Below are 17,132 nucleotides of genomic sequence, written 5' to 3'. Positions count from 1 at the left end.
GGGGTCTCTGTGGCCCCTGCAACCCCTTCCTGCTGCTGAGAGACTGCCTTCTTCCCTCTCCAGGAGCCAAGCACCGGTGGATGATGGAAGGTCAGCGAGGGGCTCCCCGGAGGAGCCGGGGCCGCCCGGTGTCCAGGGGAGGTGCCGGACACAAGGCCAGGAGAGTGACAGGGGGCCGGGGCGGCCGGCAGGGGCCCAGCCCTGCTTTCCACTGTGCTCTCTGTCAGCTCCAGGTCAATTCAGAGACCCAACTGAAGCAGGTGGGAGAAGTGAGGCTGTGACTGGGGTTGGAGCCAGGGGAGGGGGTTTGGGGGCAGGGCAGGAGAGGGAGGGACCCTAAAGAGGGCAGGCAGGGCACAGCAGAGCAGGCTGGAGGAGTGAGGCCAGCAAGCCAGTGGGCCAACTGAGGGCAAAGGCCAAGACTCACCTCCCCTTCCCAGGGCCTACCCCAGGGTGAGGACCCAGTCTGTGTGCTTTGGATGTGTGAGCTGTGGGTAGAGGAAGGGGAAGAGAGTCGAGGATGATGGTCTTGGGGTCCTTGGGCTTTGTCATCTTGTTCCCAGTCTGTCTGTCTGTCCATTAGCACATGAGCAGCAGGAGGCACAAAGACCGCCTGGCCGGGAAGCCCCCCAAGCCCTCCAGCCAGCACAGCAAGCTGCAGAAGCACGCAGCGCTGGCTGTGAGTATCCTCAAGGTATCTGTCTCCAGGCAACAGAGCTGGGACTGGGTCAGGAGGGGAGAGGGTGGGCTGGGAGGGCCAGATGGGGGGCTGCGGTGGGGCAGGAAAAGAGGCTACCCTGCAATGAGGCTGCTGGGCAGTGAGAGAGCTAGGCCTGGAAACTGGGATCTGCCCAGAGGAATTTCCGGGGAGGTGGGCTGGGGTAGTCATCTTAGGTGCAAGAGTGAGGGGTGGGCGTGCATCTGCTAGAGACCATCTCTATCCGGTCAATCCTCCTCCCTTCTCCCATGCTGAGACTTTCCTCCCTCTGGACAGGAAGATAGGTGGTGGAGAAAGCCCTTCGGAATGAATGTTTGGGGGTGGGAAGGGAGGAGGATTTAGGTTTGGAACTCTAAAAGGCACGTTTTCCCTGCAGCAAAAAGCTTGAGGATGGGCCCCAGGGAGGGAGTGGGGTTTTCTGGGGTGAAGACTGTGTCCATTCCTTTCTTTTCTGTGTAGTCTAAACTGGCCTTGCAGAAGCAACTCACCAAGACACTGGCAGCCCGCTTCCTGCCCAGCCCGCTCCCCACCGCAGCCACTGCCATCTGTGCTCTGCCAGGACCCCTGGCCCTCCGCCCTGCCCCTACAGCAGCCACTACCCTCTTCCCGGCTCCCATCCTGGGCCCAGCTCTGTTTCGCACCCCAGCAGGAGCTGTCCGCCCTGCCACAGGACCTATCGTCCTTGCCCCTTATTAGCCCTCATGGGGAGGCCAGAGCTGATTTCCCAATAGCCACTCCTTGTCTCCTCCTGTCCTGAGACACCTTGGTTTCCTACATGCCACAGGGACTGTGAACAGCTTCAGGGGTCCTGCCCGATTCAGAAAAAGCTGGGCTAATTTTAAGGGCAGCTCCCTTCCAAGGACTGTCCCCACCGTCCTTTCCCAGGCCTTCCAGGGTTAATCCTGGGCTTGCCTGCATTTCCCACCCTGACAGACCCCAAAGATCTATGCAAAATCTCAGCCCCAGCCACGTGGTGCTCTCACTTTCCTCCACCCAAGACCCACATGGCCAGACTCCAGGAATCTTAGCTTCTACAAGCCATCCTCTCCTAGCCAGGGGACGACTCTCTGACCTCTATTCCTAGGCTCTGGGGCTTCACTGGAGATAGGGATGGGGTCTCTAGCTGCAGCAGGCTCAAGGCTGTCAGGACAAGGTGACCATGGGAGTGTGGCAGAGGACCATGGAGGAGAAAGGGGGACCCAGAAGTCCTTTGATCGGCAGTGCTAAGGTGGAGCAGAGCCAAGGAGGTAGTGGGGCTGGTTCTGAAAGTTTTTGGGGGCTTCATCTGCTCTGAAGGGGTGGGACTAAGAGAGGAGGTAATGTTCTGGTTGGGCCCAGGGTTTTGTTTGTTTTAATCTTAGTCTTCTGGGCATTCATGGGCCCAGTCTTTTTTTCTTTTTGAGAGTATCATTCTGTTGCCCGGGTTAGAGTGCAGTGGTGCAATCTTGGCTCACTGCAGCCTCTGCCTCCCTGGTTCAAGTGATACTTGCTGATGAGCCCAGTCTTAATATTGAGGGAGTAACTGATCCCTCAGAAGCTCTCTTCTTAGCCTTTCTCTGACTTTCTGAACCCCAACTCTTGGAGGGCGGGTGTGGGTCTCCCTCAGACTATGGACTCAGCTAACACCGAATCCCCCCAGGGCTCCCAAAGGAAGAGCTTTCCCCTACAGCTTCCCACTCCAAACTGGTCCTAGCACTAAACTCAGCTTTCCCTTCTCCCAACCAGCCCCTGCCACTGTGAAGCTGTGTTGGGAGGCAGTCTCACATGCACTTCCAAGACCCATTTTCATGCTGTCAATGTCAACATCACAAACTCCCTTCCACTGCAGCACTGCCCCCTCCCCACCCTACAATATGGGACCTTGCCAGTATCCCCTTGTATCTTTTTTTTTTTTAAAGACATTTCCAATGGGAGAACCAGAAAAAGGGGGGAGGGGAGGGAAACTTTTTGATAACAATTGTGGTTTTATTGTGTCCAATCAATGCATCAATAAATGAACTTGAAGCCCAAGCCCGTGTGTGTCCTAATTCCAATTACCCAGCCCCGGGCACCTGCCCCACTCACCTCTGGCTTTGAGAAGGGGCGTGTGTCGGTGGTTGCCTGGCTGCAGTGTCTCACCTAGGCTAGGTGTGCACCTCAGAAGCACAAAGCGGGCACAGTTGTGGGTAATAAGCTCACTCTGCAGGCCGCTGGGTGTATGCCCACCCTCCTGAGCCCCGAAAGAGGACCTGTCAGCTCCTGAGAGGCTGCTATGGGTTTGCCTTGTTCTGTTCAGGCATCTGAGGTAAGAAGGAGGGGCCAGAGGAGCACCTTGTCCAGCCTTCACCATGGCAGCGGGCATATAAATATAAATACAGGTAACTTATAAATAGAAGTCCAGCTCTGAGCTGAAAACCACAGGCAGGATGAAGAGCAGCCTCCAAGGGCAAGGCTGGCGGACTGGGCACCGAGCGGCCACTCTGGTGACTGACAGCAGGTAGTGCACTCCTGCCCCCTGGTGGCTGGAGGGAGCAGCAGATCCCAGCCTCCAGGGCTGGTCGGCATAGCACCTTAAAGAGGGAGAAGCCATTGGCTTTACAAAATCAGAGAACTGGAAAGGATCTAGGAGATCATCTAAGCAACTCTGGTCATCTTACAGATGAGAAACTGACGCCCAGAGAGGGGAAAGGTCTTGCTGGGTCACAAAGTGGGCTGGCGACTCATAGCCCAGTTATTCTATTCCATCTCAACCAGTGAGGCCCATCTGCTCCCTGAGCAGGAAGAGGAAGTAAAACAATTGGTGGGGGTGGGGAATTTTTTTCTTTTTTTTTTTGTGAGATGGAGTCTTGCTCTGTTGACCAGGCTAGAGTGCAGTGGTGCGATCTCAGCTCACTGCAGCCTCTGCCTTCTGAGTTCAAGCAATTCTCCTGCCTCAGCCTCCCTGGGTAGCTGAGATTACAGGCATGTGCCACCATGCCCGGCTAACTTTTGTATTTTTGGCAGAGATGGGGTTTCACAATGTTGGCCAGGGTGGTCGTGAACTCCTGACCACAAGTAATCGACCCGCCTTGGCCTCCCAAAGTGCTGGGATTACAGGTGTGAGCCACCGAGCCCGGCCAGGGGTGGGGGACTTAAAACAGAAAACTACACTCCCAGGAGGCTAACTTCTTCCAGCCAAGAAAAGGACAGGAGAAAGGTCAGGGTGAGGGATGAGGAGACGCCTAACGCCAGTATAGGAGCATATTTATGTGTGTGCGCGTGCACACACACGTGTGCACAACTAAATGCATACACACAATACCTGGACACCCTTTTTCTGGAGTCCAGGCTGGTGCCATAAGTGTGTGTGTTGCTGACGGGAAGCCCAGAGGGTGGGGCCCCTACCTATAATAGGAACTCAGACCCAAGAATGGACACTGCTGCGTGGTAATTCTGCTTCCTGTCTGGGGCAGCTGGAAGGGACAGTGACCCACAACTGCCCCAGGAGACAGTGGAGCAGATCCTATAAAAGCTGGGGTGGGGAGTAGGCTGGGAGGGCTGAGGAAGGGGATGTCAACCAAGAGTATTTGCATTTCCTAGAGGTGAGACAGAGCAAAGTGGCTGGGGCCTGGCCTGGCGGGGAGCTCCCTGGCTGACTGGGAAAGACAGCTTGCCCTCTACTTTGCCCTCAACACATCTACCAGAGCCCCAGACACTGAAATGGGGCTGGGATCGTGAAGGAGGAACGGCAGCTCTTCAGCCATCCAAGGAGCCACTGCCCTTGTTCTTCCGGCTGAGGGGGAAGGCAGACTTGCTCTGGGGTTGCGTCATCTTGCTGGCCAGGTAGACAAAGGGCTCCAGGAGGGAGCGCCGGTCCGCCACTGACACCTCCCACAGCTTCACCTTCTCTGACTTTGCCCAATGCTGAGCCACATCTGGGTCTACACGCCGCTGCTCCTGTAAGTCACACTTGTTGCCAAGGACCACGATAGTGACCTGGGGAAGAGGGACAGAGCATAGGCCTGTGAATGTACCATAGAACCAGAAATGGACATGGGGGCTGGCAACCACCTAGGAGTTCTATGAGAGGAAAGCTCAATGGCTGATATCGCTTTCTAGATTCCATACCACTCATTGTGGGGAAGGAGATGGTTGCTTTTTTTCTCTTTCCTCTGTTCAAATTCTGGCCTCCATCTAGCCCTCCTTTTAGGAGTTCTATCACCAGCTCTGTATTGCCCATACATGCTCATTACTAGCAGTCAGTTTCTGGCTCAACAACAGGTGAGGAAGCGCTCCCAGAACCCTTCAGCTTACAGTGGGATTCTGGAGAACAGAAGGGCCTTCGTGGCCAGATGCAGTGGCTCACGCCTGTAATCCCAACACTTTGGGAGGCTGAGGCAGGTGGACTGCTTGAGTCCAGGAGTTTGAGACCAGCCTGAGCAACATGACGAAACTCCATCTCTACTAAAAATACAAAACTTAGCCAGGTGTGGTGGCGTGCACCTGTAGTCTTAGCAGGGGGCTGAGGCAGGAGGACCACCTAAGCCTTGGGAGGTTGAGGCTGCAGTGAGCTGTGATCATGTCACTGCACTCCTGCCTGGGTGGCAGAGTGAGACCCAGTCTCAGACAAACAAAAAAAAAAGGGTTTTCATAGCTAAAAGCATGGAACCATCAGGAAGAACAACTATGCAGGAGCTTCATACAACTAAGTAGGGGCTTCATACATTAGGTCAAGGACCCCTTCAACAACTAAGTGGGGGCTTCATACATTAGGTCAGGGACCCCTTAAACCACAAAGAGGCCTCTTTGGTTGAGCAGACTCAAAATGCAGCCACTCCTGAGGGTAAAATACCCTCAGTGGCCTCCACCCCACCTCTGGCTCCTAACTCACTTTGGAGTGAAGAATGGAGCCATGCCAGGCTTCCCAAACCAGCCCTCTGCCCAAACTCTCTGACCACTGAGGCTCCCACCAGAAGCCTATGCCACACACCTCCTTCTTGTCCTTGGATTTGTCAATCTCCTTCTTGAGCAGCTCTACACGCTGAAAAGACTCTCTGCTATCTGTGCTGTAGACCAGGACGTAGCCATCAGTGCAAGAGAAGCAGTGTCGGGGCAGTTCGGCCCCATCTCGGAGCCCCCGGGTGTCATAGAAACGCACCTGCTCTCGCACCCCCCGGTCTGTCTCAATGGAGCCCACGTAGATATCCTCCTGTGTCTCGATCATCTCCGAACCTGGTATAAAATGAGAAAACTGTCTGAAGTGGAGAGAGATGGGAAATGTGAGTGATGAGAGCATCTTAAGGCTGACCAGACGGGGAGAAAGGAATGTGGGGGGCTGAGGAGGCCAGAGAATTGACAGCCTGGCAGGACTGAAATGATTTGGGTTTAGGGGAACGAACATTAATTTCTTTCTTTTTTTGAGACGGCGTTTTGCTCTTGTTGCCCAGGCTGGAGTGCAATGGCGCGATCTCGGCTCACCACAACCTCCACCTCCCGGGTTCAAGTGATTCTCCTGCCTCAGCCTCCCGAATAGCTGGGATTACAGGCATGTGTCACCACGCCCGGCTAATTTTGTATTTTTAGTAGAGACAGGGTTTCTCCAAGTTGGTCAGGCTGGTCTCAAACTCCTGACCTGAGGTGATCCGCCCGCCTCAGCCTCCCAAAGTGCTGGGATTACAGGCGTGATCCACCGCACCCGGCCAATGGACATTAATTTTATGCTAATTCCATGCTAAGCACAAGTGTGACATGACAGCTTCTCTTTCCTATCTTGGACATAGGGCTTTCTCCCTCCGGATTTGTTCAGTGTTGTAGAGTTGATCTGTTACAATGTAAGCTTAATTATTCCAGGGGCAAAAATCACCAGGAGCAGCTTTTAGCCTGTGTGTGTTGTGATCAAGTCCTATTCCTTATTTTTCACCTTCTTCCACTGTTCCTCCCCCTCCAACAACACTCACCCACTACATGGTTCCCATACAGAAGCTGCTCCAGGATTGAAGTTTTGCCCACAGACGCCTGGCCACACACGACCACCTTGCAGCTCTTCCCCATGCTTAGTTTTCAACCTTGAAGAACAGAAGTACGCTGGGTGAGGTGAGGAAAGAAAGCATCAACACAGAGGGCAGTTACTAGCAGATGTCTTCTGGTGGACAAAAACAAAAACCAAAAAAACAGAAGGCAGAATATCCACAACTGAGAGCCCAAGTTCTAAACTGAATGTATAGTTCCAGGGTTTCAGCACCATCCCAATGCTAGTCAGAGGAAACTGATGTCTCTATGTCTACTACTGGACAGTAAGCTGTTATTTGATTCGTCTTTGTTATCCCCAGTACCTAGCCAGTATCTGTCACAGGGCAGGTGCTTGGAAATGCTGCCATAAAGGGAGAGGAGAGTCACTGGCCACTGGGCCAGGTTCCCTTCTGTGCGCAAGATGTAGAGGACCAATTAGTGAAGGGAGCTCAGCCCAGCTTCCTCTCTTTAACCATGACCCCATGAAGAATTAAGCAGGAACAGTATTTTGTGTGGCTGTCTGAAGCCATCTGCTCCCTGGGGGTACTGAGCAAATAAAAAGGATAATCTGGGGCAGGCAGGGCACGGTGGCTCACGCCTGTAATCTCAGCACTTCGGGAGGCCGAGGTGGGCGGATCACAAAGTCAGGAGTTCGAGACCAGACTGGCCAACATAGTGAAACCTCGCCTCTACTAAAAATACAAAAAATTAGCCAGGCGTGGTGACGGGTGCCTGTAATCCCAGCTACTTGAGAGGCTGAGGCAGGAGAATTGCTTGAACCCAGGAGGCGGAGATTGCAGTGAGCCAAGGATATGCCACTGCACTCCAGCCTGGGTGACAGAGCAAGACTCCGTCTCAAAAAAAGACAATCTGCTTTCCTGTATGACTCATCTGGACAACAATCAATTCCCTCTAAGCCCCAGTCAACTCTATGGCTAAAATGAACGTAAGACAAGAGAGAAAAGAGTGAAGAAACCTACGGAAAAAAAGGCTTCAGAAAGGAGATACTTTTTGCTGCCCTTGGACTGACAGACAGAAAAGAGAAAGCTCAGACACAGAAACCCTAAGAGGTCCCAGACAGATATCTCTCCGAAGGCAAACTTCCAAACACAAGCCCCCCAAAAGCTCCAGACAAAGATCCCCCCCCCAGAGAGCAGAGATAGATCACTCCCAAAGGCGGTCCCAAACAGAAACCTCTCCAGGGGAAGCTCCTGACACAGACTCCCTCTCCATATAGCGAGCCCCACCATAAAGGACACCATAAGAGTGGGCCAGAGGGGCCTCCGCCACAGATTTTCCCACGGGGGAGCCCCCAGAGGGAATGAGAGGCAGAGACCAGTCACCTAAAGCGGCCCAGAGGCGGAGGCCGATCCTAGCGCCGGACGAGCCTCGCCTCCCAGCTCCGTACCTCCCGGGGTCCCCGCAACACCAATCGGGCCCTCGGAGCTCGCGGGGACCAGGGGAGGGGCAGCGCCGCCGCAAAGGCTCCAGTCTCCCTCCAGGGTCGGTGTAGGCTCCGCCGGGCCCCGCCCCCGCCGCCTGCCCACTCCCCAGCTTCCGTCAGGCAAGACGAATTCCGGCAGCGGAGAGCGGGCGCGGACCGCGCAGCACCCCCAGAGGCCGGCGGGGGAATGACGCCCAGGACCTGGCCTGGGTGTGCGCGGGAGCCCAAGGTTCTGGACTCCCTGGACGTGGGCCGCTGGGTGTTCTGGTGTCTCTGAGGCCCAGATGTTCTCTCTGTAAAGGCGATCAGAGTATAGTAACTCTTCGTTTACTCAATCATTTATTCGTCAAATGTTTTCTGGGCATCATCTCTGTCTGTGCCAGGTGCAGGGCCATACACTGAGAGAAAGTGGACGAGTTAGACATGGTGGCTGCCCAGCAGAACTCACGGTCTAGAGAAGCTAGATGTCTAACAATTACTGAGGTGCTGTGGGGCACAGCAAAAGGGCATTTAACTTTGAGTCAGCGGACACTGAAAGGCTTGGGGGAAAGAGTGTTCTAGGGTGGAGGAAACATGGCTACAAGTCATGGCATTTTCTGGAACTATGAGAACTTAGGTTCAATATTGGTGGTAGAAAGAACCTAAATGTTGGTACTCAAATTAAATTATTAAAAAAAAGAAACAGATAATCAAAGGCTTTTTTTTTTTTTTTTTTTTTTTTTGAGACGGAGTCTCGCTCTTTCACCCAGGCTGGAGTGCAGTGGCGCGATCTCGGCTCACTGCAAGCTCCCCGCCTCCCGGGTTCACGCCATTCTCCTGCCTCAGCCTCTCCGAGTAGCTGGGACTACAGGCGCCCGCCACCACGCCTGGCTAATTTTTTGTATTTTTAGTAGAGACGGGGTTTCACTGTGGTCTCGATCTCCTGACCTCGTGATCCGCCCGCCTCGGCCTCCCAAAGTGCTGGGATTACAAACGTGAGCCACCGCGCCCGGCCAAGATAATGAAAGGCTTTGTGTGGTAGGCCAAAGAGATCAAATTAACGGCAATGGAAAGCCATTGCCAATGAAGAGACATGATCAGTCCCTGAGGAAGGTTACCCTGGCAGAAGAGGGAAGACTGAACAGAGATGAAATTAGGGACCGATTAGGAGACTATTACTGTATTCCAAGTTTTTTTTTTTCTGTTGTTTTGTTGTTGTTGTTGCCGTTTTTGTTTTTAGAGACAGGGTCTTGCTCTTTTCTCCGTGCTGGAGTACATTGGTGTGATCATAGCTCACTGCAGCCTCTAACTCCTGGGCTCAAGTGATCCTCTTGCCTCAGCCTCCCAAGTTGCTGGGACTACAGATGCATGCCACCACACCCAGACTATTCCAATATTTAAAAACATGATGAGCGCCTGAATCGGGATAGAAAGGTGGAGATAGATTTGGGAAATATTTGGTAGGAGAATCAACAAAACTTGGCAACAAATTGGAAGCCAAGAGTGAGAATGGTTTAATCCATTTAACAAGATACGGAATTTAGGAAAGATAATAATTACATCCAGCATTTGTTTTTTCTGTTGTTGAGGTGTGGGTAGACAATGAAAAGTTAAATTTAAATATGGTAAGCCTTGGGGATTTGTGAAACATACAAGAGATGTCCAGTAGATAGTTGGATATACAGCTGTGGAAGCTGAAGAAAGGTCTAGGTTGGAGATATGAAGAGTTGAGAGTCATCAACAGATGGAAGTAAAGCTGTGGGAATAAATGAGTTGCCTTAGATAGAACATAAAGTGGAAAGATGGTGAGACAGGTTGGCTAGCATTAGACTGGACTATGAGCCACTGGCAGGCAGGGCAGGTGGTCTGTAAGTCTCGTGCCCTCACAACCTAGCACAGAGTAGGCGTTTTGGAAAGGGCTATTGAGTGATTGGCTCAACGAATGACCCCTCCTTTCCAACCTAGTGAGCTTGTCCTATTCCTCCCCACTCAATGGTCGCTGTGGTTTCAGCTCCCTCCACACTGGGATAGGCAGAGTAGGAGCACTGACACATGCTGTTTTCCTGGAACAAACAGGTAAATCCTTTTAAAATTCCTTTGCCCTTTTCTTATTTTACTCTTAGCTTTACATTGTAAAGCTACTCCTCATACGCCTCCAATTTAACCCCAGAAAGCTCCAATTTAATTCAGCTCCACAAATAGTGGTTTGGGTGAGGGAATAACAACAAAGACAGTTAAACTGTGCCCTTGTCCCCTATGAGTTCTCAATCCAGACCGCATTCGGCAAGGCAAGCGTGATGAGTAGAGAGTTTATATAAGAGGTGGGAGTACTGGGGACACAAGAGCAGGGACCTCACCCCGCGAGTTTCCTTATAAACTCCAGGGCAGGGTCTGGGGCGCCGTGTGTCAGCTTTCCTAGGCTTAATGCTGAGATGGCATTCCCAGGTGGCTGACATGAAAGAAGCCTTGTAAAAGGGTCAGCGTCATTGGGGTGATGAACCAGCTGGTGTTTGGAGATCCGGAGTGGATGAAAGGCGCAGGGTGAAGACGCCCTGCGTTCCCCCGGCTTGGTTGGGCAGGGCTTCCAGAGAACGATGAAAGCTGGGGGAACTGGGCTCAAAGTGTCTCTTGACTTTCCCGGGAAGAAGCTGTGGACACACTCCAAGGTCAGAAAAGTAGCAGTGGGGACTCTTTCCCTACAGAGTTTTGGGTCACCTGGTCCCCACCCAACCCAGACTCCACGGAGCCTTTCAGGAAGACTCTCTAGGATTGGAAGTTGCTATGGCAACGAGGCTCTTGGAATACTGAAAACAGCCAAGCCCTAGAGAGGCTACCACCCGTACACCCCGCCTTACCACCCACGGGTAAAGTGGCGCCGCCTACGCACAGGCACAGTCCCTGGGCTCCCGCCCCGGCGCGGAGACCACCGTGGACATCCGGGGACGGGAGGCCGCTCTGGCCCCAAGTGGAGCCTCTCTCTGGTAGACGAGCCCGAGGGAGCCCTTCTGGGCGCGGCGCCGCTGAGCTGCTCTATGCTCCAACCGGAAGTGCTCTTCACCGCCGGCCTCCCACCCAGCTCTCTGGTCCCGGCGGTAAGATGGCGGCTGCCGCGGAGTGCGATGTGGTAATGGCGGCGACCGAGCCAGAACTGCTCGACGACCAAGAGGCGAAGAGGTAACCGGGTAGCAGGGTAGTAGAGGAGGCGACCTGCAGCTCCGTGGCTCAGGGAAACCCGTTCCTGCCATGATGCAGCCCCCAGCTGTTGAGGCGATGCCCCGCCCTCCGCAAACACCCCCCCTCATCTGAGATCAAGGCCGGATGGACCCCCTGAAGGGGCGCTCTTGGGGGTCGGCCTTCCTCTCCCGCTTCCGCCTGGCGTAGGAGCTGAGGCATGGCCTTGTTCTCCAGCTGAGAGAACGACCGTCCTTATAGGAGAGGCCGAGTCTCCGAGGGCAATTTCAGAGGTCTGGTGCGAGGTGGGGGAGGCGGCGCGGCGTCGATGACGACTTCCTTACATCGCCCCCGACCCCCGCCTTCTCTTGTTAACTTCTGTGCATTGTTGCCTGTCTGCACTTTCCGTCTCCAAAACCTTTGCCCTCCTCACCTCGTTTTCCCTTGTAATTATACCCCAGCGATCACTAGTCTGGGTTCGAGGTGATTGTGTGTCTCCATAATTGACCTGGTTGCCCCCGGTTATCCCAAAAGCCAAAGATGATAGAGAAAAAAAGGAAGAGCGAGGGGCTTGTCTCGTGTTCTCTACGTCAGACTCCTCTTCCCCTGTCCTTCCTGGGTGATCTTTATCCTTCCCAGCACTGTTCTTTCTTAAGTTAAGCACCAAGGAAGAGGGCAACTGCTTGGGCGCTGTTGGCACTCCGAAGCAGCCGCCGTGGTTCGAGATTGCCAGTCGGACTAGCCAAGGGAGCTGCTGAGTGAGTGGTTTTCGAGAACGCTCTAGATTCTGGCAACAGTTAGGCCAGATTATTGGAAGTGGGGTTGGAACAGAGTTGTGGGTAGTCATACTTGTTCTAATCCTAAAGCAGAATTGACAAGAAGGTTCTAGAAGTTCGGAGCCCTTTCCTTATCAGCTGTGGGTTAATCTGACCCTTTTGTTGAAGATGTCTACAGTGCCCTCAGTCTCTTTGCAACATACTTTATATCTTCATACCAAGCCCGTTGTGTCTTCAGGCTGGGTAATTTGAGGTGGTGATGTAGAATTAGTTCATGAGATCTGAAATCAGGATTCTGAGATTTTTACTATCTGATGAGTTCGAAATATAAGAAGTACTCGGACGCAATGAATAGTTATCAAGCTTGAGGGTGGTTACCACAGCCAGTGTCTCAAGTTCCTGATCTGTTGGGAGCTGAGGGGCCTGACAAAGTATAATAGGCCCCTGGGATATCAGAGAAGGCAGTACACCAGAGTCCAGTCTCTGTTCTTAATTTTGAGCTTTCATGTTGTTCCTACTTCTTTCTAGATATTTAAAGCTAGGCATCATCAACCCTTATACATCATTAAAGAGCTGCACAATGGGAAACAAAATTTCTCCCAGTGCAGACAGAGCTTAAGTTAATTGCAGAGATTTACGTGTATTTGGAAAGAGTTCAGTGGTTCTTTATATTGTAAATAGGGATTTGGCCATAGGTAATTTATTTATTTATTTTTATTTTTATTTTTTTATTTTTGAGACGGAATCTCGCTCTGTCGCCCAGGCTGGAGTGCAGTGGCACGACCTCAGCTCACTGCAAGCTCCGCCTCCCGGGTTCACACCATTCTGCCTCAGCCTCACCAGTTGCTGGGACTACAGGTGCCCGCCACCACATCCGGCTGTTTTTTTGTTTTTTTTTTTTTTGTATTTTTAGTAGAGATGGGGTTTCACCCTGTTAGCCACGATGGTCTCGATCTCCTGACCTCGTGATCCGCCCACCTCGGCCTCCCAAAGTGCTGGGATTACAGGCGTGAGCCACCGTGCCTGGCCAGCCATAGGTAATTTTAAAAACTCATCCTACTCATTGTAAATCTCTGATGTAGAGTGTCCCTATTTTGGACTTCATTTCAAAGCTTACTATCTTGAGCAAATACATTTCTTCAATCACACAGCCTTAGAGGATATTCTATCATAAAATTGGAGTAAATGACCTGAAGACATATAATAAAATAGGTTATGCTGTAATGTGACCACATCACACAAAACATGGTATTTGATAGCAGTACAACAAAATAAGGTAAACTACCTTATTTCATGGAATTTAAGTGTCATTAGGCCGGGCACAGTAGCTCACGCCTGTAGTCCCAGCGCTTTGGGAGGCTGAGGCAGGTGGGTCAGCTGAGGTCAGGAGTTTGAAACCAGCATGGCCAACATGGCAGAACCCTGTCCCTACTAAAAATACAAAAATTAGCGGGGTATGGTGGCACGCACATCTAATCCCAGTTACGTGGGAGGCTGAGGCAGGAGAATCGCTTGTACTCAGGAGGTGGAGGTTGCAGTGAGCTGAGATCAGGCCATTGCACTCCAGCCTGGGTGACAAAGTGAGATTCCATCTCAAAAAAAGTCATTGATTACAGAATGCAAATTATTTTATCTGTCACTAAGAAAATATAACTGTAAATTAAACATGACAACATGCATTATTCCTGTAGTTCAAATAGTGAGAGAAAAAAATTAATTAAAAAAAGAAAAAAGACTGGGCGTGGTGGCTCACACCTATAATCCCAGCAGTTTGGGAGGCCAAGGCGAGTGGATTACCTGAGGTCAGGAGTTCGAAACCAGCCTAACATGGTGAAGCCCCGTCTACTAAAAATACAAAAATTAGCCAGGCGTGGTGACGCTGTAATGCCAGCTAGTCAGGAGGCTGAGGTGGGAGAATTGATTGAACCCAGAAGCAGAGGTTGTGGTGGGTATGCCATTGCACTCCAGCCTGGGCAACAAGACAAAACTCCGTCTCAAAAAAAAAAAAATCAATTAAAAAAAAAAAAATGCATTCTTATCAGACTTATGTTTCTCATATATAGCACTCTTTTCGACAGAATTAAACATAGTTATTTATTATATACCACTTTTGTGCACAAATCAAAAGGAAAATAGGCTGGGTGCAGTGGCTCACTCCTGTAATCCCATCATTTTGGGAGGCTGAGGTGGGCGGATCACGAGGTCAGGAGTTCGAGACCAGCCTGGCCAACATGGCGAAACCCCATCTCTACTAAAAATACAAAAAATAGCTGGGTGTGGTGGTGGGCGCCTGTAATCCCAGCTACTCGGGAGTCTGAGGCAGGATAGTTGCTTGAATCCGGGAGGCAGAGGTTGCAGTGAGCCAAGGTCACACCATTGCACTCCAGCCTGGGCGACATGGTGAGACTCCATCTCAAAAAAAAAAAAAAAAAAAAGGAAAATAAGTGAAATAAACAAAAAAATCAGTTTAACTTTTTGCCGTATCAGACATCTTAGGAGAATAAGCATTGGCCGGGTGCAGTGGCTTACGCCTGTAATCCCAGCACTTTGGGAGGCTGAAGCGGACTGATCACCTGAGGTCGGGAGTTCAAGACCAGCCTGACCAACATGGAGAAACCTCATCTCTACTAAAAATAGAAAAAAAAAATTAGCCAGGCGTGGTGGCGCATGCCTGTAGCCCCAGCTACTCGGAGGCTGAGGCAGGAGAATCACTTGAATTCGGTAGGTGGAGGTTGCGGTGAGCCGACATCGCCCCATTGCACTCCAACCTGGGCGACAAGAGCGAAACTCTGTCTCAAAAAAAAAGAATAAACATTAGGCTCTGTTAGTATGAAAGAGCTTTGTTTATGTATGATTTTTCCAGTGCTGAAAATGGGATGGAGATTTAGAAGCTTTGGAGGGAAGTGGTTTTATGTTTTTCATGTGTCCTGGATTCCTCTTGTGTGGCCATAGCAGAGGGCAGTGATAGGGGCACCCCTTACAAATGCCGTTTTACTGTCTGGCTTTGTTAATGTTCTTTGGCCAAGTTCCTGCCTCTGTTGTTACAGTCCTCCTACCAGTTCATTTAGGGATCAAGAGTTAATGGGTCTCTCGGGTTGTTTTTGTGAGGTCCAGCAAGGACCTTACTTCTTGGCTTAAGACATGTCCTGCTGCTGCTAAGTTGTCACAGTCCCACAGGGGGGCAAAATGAGAGGAGCTTTTAAGATGTTGGACTTCATGATTGCAGCATTTTAAATGGCTACATGTTTTATTTCCTTAGCTTTAGTGTTTCTATAGAGAGAAGAGATGGATTTCAATTTTTTTTGCATGTCACTCTGACAAAGTTCTGTTTCCCTTACAGCAGCCAAGAAGCTAAAATAAGGCTAGGCTTAGTGGCTCACGCCTGTAATCCTAGCACTTTGTGAGGCCAAGATGAGAGGATCGCTTGAGCCCAGTAGTTTGAGACCAGCCTGGGCAACGTAGTGAGACTTAGTCTCTATAAAAACATTTAAGGCTGGGTGTGGTGGCTCACGCCTGTAATTCCAGCACCTTGGGAGGCTGAGGCCAGTGGATTGAGGCCAGGAGTTCGAGACCAACCTGGACAACATGGTGAAACCCACCCCCCATCTCTGTAAAAAAAAAAAAAAAAATTAGCAGGGTGTGATGGTGCATACCTGTAGGCCCTGCTACTTGGGAGGCTGAGGTGAAAGTATCACCTGAGCTGGGGGAGGTCAAGGCTGCAGTGAGCTGTGATCACACCAGTGCACTGCATCCTGGGTGATAGAGTGAAACTCTAAAAAAAAAAAGGGTTGGGGCTAAAATAAAAGATGTATTAGTTGGCACTCCAAAATAGATCAGGATTCTATGCATGAAGATTATTTCTCTTTGCTCACCAAAGCAGGCAAAGCTATTTATGAGCCAGAGGGTTAAACTTCAGATGTTTCACATTTCAACTAACTTAAGGCTTTATGTTTTCCTGGGAAGTTGCTGACTGCTTTACCTGATATGGGAATACCTGTCTTGAGTTAAGGATCTCTAGTTATATCTCCTGGGCTGGGAAACAGCTTCATCTCTATAGGGAGTCTTTCTTATAGTAAACTTGAGGGATCTCAAACTGTTTTCTTTTCTTTTTGACGGAGTCTCGCTCTGTCACCAGGCTGGAGTGCAGTGGTGTGATCTCAGCTCACTACAAACTCCGCCTCCTGGGTTCAAATGATTCTCCTGCCTCAGCCTCCCGAGTAGCTGGGACTATAGGCGCGTGCCACCACACCCAGCTAATTTTTGTATTTTTAGTAGAGACAGAGTTTTACCATGTTGGCCAGGCTGGTCTTGATATCTTAACCTCATGATCCACCCGCCTTGGCCTCCCAAAGTGCTGGGATTACAGGTGTGGGCCACTGCACCCAACCTCAAATTGTTTTTCAAAGAGAAAACACTTAGGTGTCTCAGCATATACCTAGTGTGACTGGACAACAAGATCTAAAAGAATCAAGGGATCCATAGACTTGAAGAGTCAGGACATCCTTACCTGATTCCTAGAGCTGATAAACTTAACTTCTTTGTATGTTTTCCTGATGGATACAAATAAGAGCAATTCTTATTAGGCCCTTACTACCTAGTTATTGTAAACCCTTTGCGATTAGGATTTTGCCTTTTATTTCTCTATTCAGATTGTTAATGGGAACAACTGAACTCTGAATTCATGTCCCAGGTTTGCTGTAGTTGCTGTTCGTTTGCTGCAGCTTTGCATGATGTTTTTGAGTTTGTGGCCTTACTTAACTGAAGAGCTTGTGGGCATGCCTCCCCCGCTTTCTTCCTTACCCAGTTTTAAATTCTTAGGAATGTGTCGTCCTAATCTTCCTCTTGAAGTTTCAGAGCAAGCACCTAGACATTTCAGTAAGCCTCCAAACTGAGTGGGAATTTGTCTTTGACCTGGAACCCAAATCAGTGAGAAACACTATTTTCCTTTTGCTATGCACTAAGTGTAGTCAGATGTGAAGAAATGGGAGATGGGAGGAGAAATGAGTCATGGTTAAGGAAGGGATAAACCTAGGAATACAGAATTCTCAATACTGGCAAATTAATTGAACCCTGATAC

At 50.7% G+C, this 17,132-nt stretch overlaps 3 protein-coding genes across 25 annotated transcripts in view; 2 read left to right on the top strand and 1 right to left on the bottom strand.

Moving 5' to 3' along the window:
* Positions 1-2,728, top strand: part of LOC129469976 (uncharacterized protein C17orf113) — a 73,229-nt gene extending 70,501 nt beyond the window's left edge. For 10 of the 12 annotated variants that reach the window (XM_055257238.2, XM_055257239.2, XM_055257237.2 and 7 more), the window contains 3 exons: positions 64-260; positions 584-694; positions 1,178-2,728. In XM_055257238.2, coding sequence (XP_055113213.1) covers positions 64-260; positions 584-694; positions 1,178-1,414 — 545 coding nt within the window. In that variant the 3' untranslated portion in view covers positions 1,415-2,728. The remainder of the gene's footprint in view (positions 1-63; positions 261-583; positions 695-1,177) is intronic. The other 2 variants (XM_055257240.2, XM_055257241.2) reach the window with 1 other exon arrangement.
* Positions 2,663-11,157, bottom strand: NKIRAS2 (NFKB inhibitor interacting Ras like 2). 5 transcript variants are annotated; one of them, XM_055257257.2, is made up of 4 exons: positions 10,996-11,157; positions 6,634-6,741; positions 5,667-5,908; positions 2,663-4,672 (listed from the first exon to the last, which is right to left on the bottom strand). In XM_055257257.2, exons 2-4 carry the CDS (start codon positions 6,725-6,727, stop codon positions 4,433-4,435), a joined length of 576 nt encoding a protein of 191 aa, XP_055113232.1. In that variant the 5' UTR covers positions 6,728-6,741; positions 10,996-11,157; the 3' UTR covers positions 2,663-4,432. The 5 variants fall into 5 exon arrangements, with proteins under 5 accessions (XP_055113232.1, XP_055113233.1, XP_055113230.1 ...); XM_055257258.2 differs by lacking the exon at positions 10,996-11,157 and adding an exon at positions 8,029-8,266; XM_055257255.2 differs by lacking the exon at positions 10,996-11,157 and adding an exon at positions 8,094-8,266.
* DNAJC7 (DnaJ heat shock protein family (Hsp40) member C7) overlaps positions 11,154-17,132 on the top strand; it is a 39,878-nt gene continuing 33,899 nt past the window's right edge. For 4 of the 8 annotated variants that reach the window (XM_063629038.1, XM_055257249.2, XM_055257247.2 and 1 more), the window contains exon 1: positions 11,154-11,282. In XM_063629038.1, coding sequence (XP_063485108.1) covers positions 11,206-11,282 — 77 coding nt within the window. In that variant the 5' untranslated portion in view covers positions 11,154-11,205. Of the gene's footprint in view, positions 11,283-11,466; positions 11,573-11,940; positions 12,038-16,908; positions 16,982-17,132 lie in introns of those variants that run through there. The other 4 variants (XM_063629034.1, XM_055257250.2, XM_063629035.1 and 1 more) reach the window with 4 other exon arrangements.

Source organism: Symphalangus syndactylus, chromosome 20, assembly GCF_028878055.3.
Source record: "Symphalangus syndactylus isolate Jambi chromosome 20, NHGRI_mSymSyn1-v2.1_pri, whole genome shotgun sequence".
Classification (NCBI taxonomy): Eukaryota; Metazoa; Chordata; class Mammalia; order Primates; family Hylobatidae; genus Symphalangus; species Symphalangus syndactylus.
This window is presented reverse-complemented; position numbering and strand designations above follow the sequence as displayed.